The sequence below is a fragment of the Arachis stenosperma genome, chromosome 6, assembly GCF_014773155.1.
Source record: "Arachis stenosperma cultivar V10309 chromosome 6, arast.V10309.gnm1.PFL2, whole genome shotgun sequence".
NCBI lineage: Eukaryota > Viridiplantae > Streptophyta > Magnoliopsida > Fabales > Fabaceae > Arachis > Arachis stenosperma.
Window position 1 is genome coordinate 52231129 of NC_080382.1, and position 8897 is coordinate 52240025.

General features: G+C 36.7%; 1 protein-coding gene across 2 annotated transcripts; it reads right to left on the bottom strand.

The window, feature by feature from the left end:
• Positions 1-2748: 2748 nt before the first annotated feature.
• On the bottom strand, positions 2749-6926 carry LOC130932793 (aspartic proteinase 36-like). 2 transcript variants are annotated; one of them, XM_057862210.1, is made up of 10 exons: positions 6523-6926; positions 6037-6166; positions 5665-5915; positions 5059-5286; positions 4581-4743; positions 4212-4285; positions 3991-4087; positions 3796-3859; positions 3364-3435; positions 2749-3285 (listed from the first exon to the last, which is right to left on the bottom strand). In XM_057862210.1, exons 1-10 carry the CDS (start codon positions 6762-6764, stop codon positions 3110-3112), a joined length of 1497 nt encoding a protein of 498 aa, XP_057718193.1. In that variant the 5' UTR covers positions 6765-6926; the 3' UTR covers positions 2749-3109. The 2 variants fall into 2 exon arrangements, with proteins under 2 accessions (XP_057718193.1, XP_057718192.1); XM_057862209.1 differs by having other exon boundaries at positions 6517-6926.
• Positions 6927-8897: the final 1971 nt, after the last annotated feature.

Consider the following 8897-nt stretch of genomic DNA (forward strand, 5'->3'; position numbering starts at 1 on the left):
ATGTAAGTTCGAAAAATGAAGAGAGAGAAAGTGGTTAGAAAATTTTGAAAAAGATATGTCCTAAAAAGATATTTGAAAATTACTACTTGTAAGATAATAAATAAAAGAAATGATTTGAAAAAGATATGACACCAAACTTAAAATTTTTCAATCAACCTAATAAAAATGGAATAAGTAGTTCGAAAATTTAAACAGAAAATAAAGGATTTTGAAAACTTTTATAAAAGATTTTCGAAAAATATAGAAAGAAAATTGAAAAAGACTTTATTTTGAAAAAGATTTAAAAAGATAACATTTTAAAAATTGAAATCTTGACTTGACTAACAAGAAACTACCAAATTTTAAAAATTTTGACCAAGTCAACCTAATGAGTTCAAAAATGATGATTAATGAGGAAAGAGAAAAACAATAAAATGACACCAAACTTAGAATTTTTGGATCAAAACAAAGAAACAACAAGAAAACTTTGAATGTTAAGATGAACACCAAGAACTAATTTTGAAAAATTTTTAAGAAAACAAAAACACAAAGGACACCAAACTTAAAATATGAAACTAGACTCAAACAGAAAACTCTAAACCAACAAAAACAAATTATTCCTAGTCTAAGCAACAAGATGAACCGTCAGTTGACCAAACTCGAACAATCTCCGGCAACGGCACCAAAAACTTGGTGCACGAAATTGCAATCACACTTTTGTAACTCTGCACAACTAACCAGCAAGTGCACTGGGTCGTCCATGTAATACCTTACGTGAGTAAGGGTCGATCCCACGGAGATTGCCGGCTTGAAGCAACCTATGGTTATCCTGTAACTCTTAGTCAGGAGTTTAATAATAAAAAGGGTTTTGTTTGCAGAAAGTAAAAGAACATGAAATAAATGGTACTTTTTATTCAGTAATGGAGAACAGGTTAGGGTTTCAGAGATGCTCTGCCCTCTGAATTTCTTCTTTCCTACTGTCTTCTTCTCCAAACGCGCATGGTTCCCTCTATGGCAAGCTATGTGTTGGTGGATAATCGTTGTCAATGGCTTCCATCCGTCCTCTCAGTGAAAATGGTCCAGCTACGGTTCCCGTAGGGCTAATCATCTGTCGGTTCTCACTTGTGCCGAAATAGGATACATTTATCCTTTTGCACACTGTCACTACGCCCAACATTCGCGAGTTTGAAGCTCGTCATAGTCATCCCTTCCCAGATCCTACTCGGAATACCACAGACAAGGTTTAGACTTTCCGGATCTCAGAAATGCTGCCAATTGTTTCCAGCCTTTACCACGAAGGTTATGATCTCACAGATTCGAATGCTCTGTTGTTAGGAGAAGCAGTCAAACTCGTGGATCATGAGCCTAAGAGATACGCACTCAAGCTGTCGCCCAATGACTACGTTGAGCTCAGATAGAACGAAAGTGGTTGTCAAGCATGAGTTCATGGATTTGAGAATGATGATGAGTGTCACGAATCATCACATTCATCACATTGAAGTGCGAGTGAATATCTTAGAAAAGAAGCAAACGTAATTGGATGGAAAACAATAGTAATTGCATTAATCCATTGAAACACAGCAGAGCTCCTCACCCCTACCTATGGGGTTTAGAGACTCATGCCGTCAAAGATACAATATGAAATGTAAAAATGTCATCCGTTCTTGAATGAATCTCTAAAAGTAGTTTTTATACTAAACTAGTAACCTAGGTTTACAGAAAATGAGTTCCCAAGTGCAAATAGTGCAGAAATCCACTTCCGGGGTCCACTTGGTGAGTGTTTGGGCTGAGCTTTGAAGCTTTCATGTGCATAGGCCACTCTTGGAGTTAAACGCCAGCTTTGGTGCCAGTTTGGGCGTTTAACTCCAGTTTTGGTGCCAGTTCTTGCGTTTTACGCCAGAAAAGGTTTCTGGCTAGCGTTTAACGCCAGTTTGGGCCATCAAATCTCGGGCAAAGTATGAACTATTATACATTGCTTGAAAGCCCAAGATGTCTACTTTCTAACACAATTGAGAGCGCGCCAATTAGGCTTCTGTAGCTCCAGATAATCCACTTCGCGTGCAGGAGGGTCATAGTCCAACAGCATCTGCAGTCCTTTCTCAGCCTCTGAATCAGATTTTTGCTCAGGTCAATCAATTTCAGCAAGAAAATACCTAAAATTACAGAAAAACACACAAACCCATAGTGAAGTCCAGAAATATGATTTTTGAACAAAAATTAATTAAAATATAACAAAAAGTGAGTAAAACATGCTAAAAACTATATAAAAACACTACCAAAAAGCGTATAAAATATCCGCTCATCATGCAACGAGGGAGGACGCACGACGAGAGAGGCGGCTGCACGCGACAGGAGGGTCGGAGAGGGAGCTGATTCGCGCAACAAGGGTGGCGCACCGGAGAGACAACGACGACGCAATGAGCGAGAAGAGGTATACGTCAAAGGCACGACGGATGGGAGGAGTAGGAGACAGAGGATGGAAGCACATATAGTGAGTCGTTTGTAGCTTAGGGTTGTACGACGCGAATATAGAAAAGATGCATAACTAAATTTTTTGCATATCAAAATCAAGATTAGAGGAGAATTGGCTGAATTGGCTACCATTGTAGTTAGTTCCATAGACTTTCTCTACATTATATATGTTCAAATTTCTCAAATTCGCTTGTCTTTAAAGAACCACAAATGAAGGGAATTATATCTATACTTTAAAAGATGCAACTGTTATGGATTTTATTTTTATTTTTTGAAACCCAAAAACAGAACATAAAATTCCATTAATGGAATACCATGACCATGTGAGATTTCTATACACTTCACTGAAAGTAACTCTACTCACAAGTCACAACTGAAATGTTCTATGCGTTCAGAGCACCTTTATAAATACTACAATTTCATCTACCATTACAGATATAATAATATACAAGTATGCCATTTCTCTAAAAGAGAGCCGCTTTACAATGAGATTTCACATTTTCATCATATTTAATGGAGAGATGCCAATGACATAAATACAGAGCAGAAACAGCTACAAATCCCGGTCAAAACATCATGGGAATGCCGATAATGAGCAAAACATCGGCGAAATCCAGGGAGTTTCAAAGAATGAGCTTTTGAAAATCTTGGAAGTGAGTCACGAAATTGGGGGCACCATGGAAACTATCATGTGGACAAGGAGAACCACAATGCTTACAGGTAGTAACTTGTACACATGGCCTATGAGGGAGCTGCTGACACTCAGCGTTCCTGCATTGATGTACTGATCTTTGCTCTTGGTTGCAGCCACTGAGACGTTTACTGATAAGGAACCTGAACAACAATTTGAAGTTAAGATGAAGTACATGGACCACATAAGCAGCAGAGAAAGAGTTCCTGTGGTGAACTTACAGTCATAGTTTGTCCATCCAATACGCTCATTAGCCAAGTCATATACAAAAATCTTATCTTTCAGCACAAGATCTGCAAAAGCAGAAACAACGGGATGATGAATTCAATACTAGAAATAGGGAATGACTAGTTCACGAGATTACCTGATCAATGAGATGCTAACACAAAGTAAACAGAAAACTGCCAAATTAAATCACCCTGAATGAAGATATTGGAAGAATTTTGAAATTATATTCTACAATTTCATTAGAATGTTCACCAAAACAAACTGTGTTGAAGAAGGTCCTCTCACTCCCTTGGACACAGCCAAACACAGAAGACAATCTATTCAAGATTTATTTGTGCATAGTACTAAATTGCCTATTTCATAATCAAATGGGAGGAAGCAATTGTTTCTTCAAACTTCTAGAAAATCTTATTCTAGGGTCTAACCTCCTAAAATTGTGAATCCCTCCTGCACTTTCTGGAAACCCATGCACCACATTGCAGCACCATCCTGTAAAAGCAACGTGGCACATCATACGATCAGAGTATTACAATTGAGGTAATTCACAACTCAGAGCATTCCTCCTACCTTTGCAAGAAAAAAGAAGGAAGACTGAGATCACAGAGAAAAGGCATACTTACAAGAAAACCATAATGCATAAGGTATTGTTCTGGTTTCAGAACCATGGATGCTCCACCAATAAAGTTTAAAGTGACTGAAGGAAATATATCACCTATGCTGAATAAGAATGAATCAAATGAGATCCTGAGAGGTCCAAATAGGAAAATCTCTCTTTTTATTATTGAGAAAATTTAAAGATCTTTATAACTTTATTATAATAGTGAGTTTAGATTGAACTAACCTGGTTGGGACCAGATAGCACTGGTTTCCTTTAGAAATAATGGGTCTGGCAAACTGTGACACAGTTGTAGTTATCTACACATTCATTTGAATATTCCGTGTCATTATATTGAATACCATTACTTTCAAGTCAGTATTATTTCTAAGATTACAAGATAAACATGCCAAATGAAGATTTCTTTTCTTGCCCTCTCTTCAACACACTCTTTCAAGCGAAAAAGAATTGTGACAGCATTTTTCAATACTTCATTGCCTAATTCATACTGTAACAGTACGATTTTGGTTGACAGCGCAATTCAAATTCCATTTGACTACCAGAACTTTACAACATGTAAAGGTTCAAACATATCGAGTTAAAAAGCGAACATACAGCATTGACAAATGGATCATAAGCTTCTTGAATAAGGTATGCCAATGTTGTACCAGAGTCAACTATGGTTCCCCGATTGTTAGATGTTCCAAATGCAGCTGGATCAATTGAGAGGAGCTGTCCGTTGACAGCAATACTCTCAAGATTTAAGTTGTAATGGGGCCTGAAATTTGATCAAGGAATTACTCAACTGCATTGCAGCAATACTCATATCGATCTGTATTGTTACTAAAACAGAATACTGGCAAGATACGGATTTTAGGAACCCAATTCTCATAGTAATATCACCTTTATAGCTAATACATCCAGATGATTATTTTGTAATTAGAAAAATCTCTGGCAGGTAATCAAAAGAACTCCATGCAAAGACAAATAGAACTCATACTTTCCCCTTGTACCAAAGTGAAACAATATTAGGGGAAAGATTATCCCACCAACTAAGGAAAGAAAACAAGGAACTCCAGAAGAAAGAACATACTGTGATGGGACAAGTGGAGTATAAACAATGCCAGGCTCCAATATCTCACCAAGAACTAGTATGCCTCCTCCATTGCCATCTCCTTTTAAGCAATGCGAGAAAACTTTGGGGGTCATGCCTTTCGATGACAACTGCGATATAACAGATAGAGCACCAGGTCCAAATCCAAAAATTCCGTCAACTGCTTTTTCTGTCTTAGTCAAATCTCCAGATTGATAGGTGCTACACCTGCTCCCAAGACAACAATCCAAAAAGGAAAAAAGTATATAAAAGAATGAATAAACTAAAATTAAAACAAGAGAGAATATTATCATAGATATGGGAATGAATACCCCAGAAGGCACAATAGGTGACAGCTGAAAGCCTAAAGATAAGCCCCATTTATTTAAAAATCCACCTATTGACAAAATTTTCTATAAAACATGTCATTACTGTTGATTCAATCCATCATATTATAACATAACAAGATTTCCTAATGATCACACAAACTGTACTCTTCAACCTAAATATAGGTTCCTGAGATTCCATCATCCAGATTTGCTCTTTATATGTCCTTACTCTCACATTCAGCACACATAAATTATCCATAATGGCATAAAGACTCACCCAAAAACGATGGTAGATGATGAGTTAGAAAGCACAGATTGTCCCACAATCGTGTCAAGATATATAGCATCGGAAACATAATATCCGGTTGTACCACTTCCATCTCCATACTGAAAGGTGTAGCTGCACTGGTTAACCTGAGAGGAGCATTCACTTGTTGCAGTTTGAACTGCATAAGTGCATATCGGGTCCGAGCAGGAAACCAGTGCAGCAGTGGATGAGCTGGCTGCATCAAAGAAATTGAGCTGGATCTGTAAAGAGCATCACACAACACATAAGAAGAGCAATCAATGATGGTGTGAAACATCTCTTTAATTACAATGAATACAAAAAGACTACAACCAAAGGCACAAAGGCGTAAAAACTTCTCACCCCCAGCCCGCTAGACTGTGGACAATTACTGCATCTGTTGCAATTAACCCACAAGATGTCACTCCCAGTATCAATCTGGACATTAAATTCCTTAGGAGGAGAACCCATCTTCACTTTTGTAAAGTACAATCTGAACAACAAATCCAAGACTAACACACGATTAGAGATCATACATAACAAAATATAAAACTTTTGAGAGTAATGCGTCATTGCTCCTCCTGTATTATATCAATCTTTGGCTAAGTATTGTACTTAACCAGTTGAACACAATACAAAAACTTTATTATAATCTTAAAATATTTTCTAACTTCCAATTGAGCAGTCATAAAGAACTGAAAAAAGATATATACAAAACTAAATACCTACAGAAACTAGTAATGGTAAGTACTAAGTAATTACATGCTTAACAGAAACGCAAGATCACGAAAGAATCCGAGCAATAAATGCGTAATGAAATGGGAAGGTAAGAGTTCAATTTACCCGTACCCAACGAAGTAAGGATCGGAGGTTCCTTGGACTGAGAAGTCGACAACGCCGGCAACAGTTGCGCCTTGCAAGATTCGAGCGTGGCGTGCTCTGTCGCGAGCTCTCAGCGCCTCCGGCTCCATGCGACGGTTCAGGGGAATGGTGCGTTCCAGGGGAAGATAGCTCCCCGGAAGCACCACCGTTGCCGGCACCGCCGTCACCACAGCAGTTAAGGCCAGCAACACGGCGACGAAACTCCGCATTTGTTGTGTTCTCTTTCTGTTTCGGTGTGTTTTGTTTTGTTTTCTTCTTCAATGGCAAATTAAAGATGATGATGATGTAGCAGCCCTTTCTGCATTGAGGCTTTAGAGAGAGAAAAGCAAAGACAGAACAAGAACGAGAGAGATGAGCTTACCGTTTCAACCTTCCACTGTTTTCAGCTATCCGAGCTCTCTTGCGCTTTTATATAGTTTTAAGAAGTATAATTTTCTTTTTTTTTTTCTTTCTCTTTTATAATTTACTCCCCAATATTAACGCTATGTTTGTTTGAAAAAAAAAATTTTTTTATTATTCCGTTAAGGAAAAAAAATTAGAAAAAAAATCGAATAAAAAAAATTGATAAGATTTATTAATTTTTTTTCTTTTCAATATTAAAAATATAAAAAAGTATATTTTTTTATATTTTTAATATTATTTCTTCACTTTTTTCAATAAATTTTATAATATAAAGATAAGATTATCTTTTTATAGTATTTATTTTTTTATTTAATTTTTATATAAATATATCCAAAAAAAATAAAAATATACTCAATTTCTTTTTTTTTCTTTTTTTCGTTTCTATTTTCTTTCTTTTTATTTTCTCCAACCAAACATAGTCTAAGAATATTCATGATCTTGTCGAAAAATTGCCACGTCTCGGTCAATTTAAGTTAAATTTGGATTTAAAATGAAATAATTTTATCATATTAAATAATATGGGGTGTGTTTGGTCAGAAATTATTATCAGATTTTAAGAAGGAAGCTAATTTAAATTAAAATTTAGATTCTTAATTAATTAAATAATTATTATCAGATTTTAAAATTTGACAAAATTAGGATTAACACCGAAACCACTAGGTACGGTTACACATTTACATATTGTATATTTTACACCCCACAACCTCCCTTCAACGGCGTCGATTTTTCCTGCAACCATCATCGTCGTCGCCGCAAAGCTCTTGATACCGTCGCCCCCTCACCGCACTAAGTTCTCCTCAACCCTGTTAGTGATGCCGTTTTGCACCCCCTCACCGGCGTCGATCTCTTTCGCAACCGTCATCTTCATCGCTGCAAAATTCTTGACGCCGTCGCCCTCTCGCTGCCGCACCGGGTTCTCTTCCAACTTTGTCAATGGCACCATTTTTGCACCCCTCACCCCATTATCCATGTCATTGTGGTTCTTGTTAACGGCGGCCATTATGAACTGGTCGCACTCGGGTTCCATCCACGTCGTCACGAATGACGGCAGTGGAGGTTTTCGTTTAGCATGAGCTCATCGTTTATTATCTGGTATGCTGCTTCCTTAGATTATTTTAGAAGGTATGCGGATGTTTATTTTAATTGTTAGCTGAATGGTCATTTTAGTAGGTATATAAATGGTTATTTTAATTCTTATGTGGTTGGTTATTTGATTGGAATGTGTTTAATTAGATACAATTAAAATATGTTAGATGTTCAATTTACTAAATATGAGAATGATTAAATTTTTGAATTACTGAATTGGATTTTTTGGTTAGATAATTTGAGTGGAGTATTTTTTTTAAATTTTTTTGGGTCAAATTTTCAGCCCGTTGTTTATATTGTTTAAATATTTTTGTTGTCTACCTAGGGAGCCGTTATTTTTTAATATTGTCTCTTTCTTGGTGATGTGCAGGTGAATAAGGGAGAAGGAATTGGATGCTTTTGTGGTGACGTAGCATTTTCATAATGCACGAGAGATTGATGCTAACATCTCGCGGATGGCGAGAAACAGGGAAGCAACACGCGTTTCTGGGCCAAGTGCATGGCTTGCTGCGCTTGCAAAATGGGTAACCCATAACCACTAAAAAACCGAAGGCAAACATCCATCCTTCATGCATATTATGTAGTTGTCCTCCACCACCAAGGTTTCTATAAATCCAACTTCTTCCTTTTCTTTGTGGCCGAATAGATTGAATTTTAAAGAATAGTGTGAAGCTCTATAGTAATATGAGTAAGAATAGTGTTAGTGAAAAAGAGTGGTGTTTCTCCTTCTCTTTGTCGTCGAATAGATTGAATTTTTAAGAATAGTGTGAAGCTATATAGTAATATAATCCAATTTGGATAACCAACTTAATTAATCTCCTTTTCATAAAATAACTTAAACAATAAATGACTCT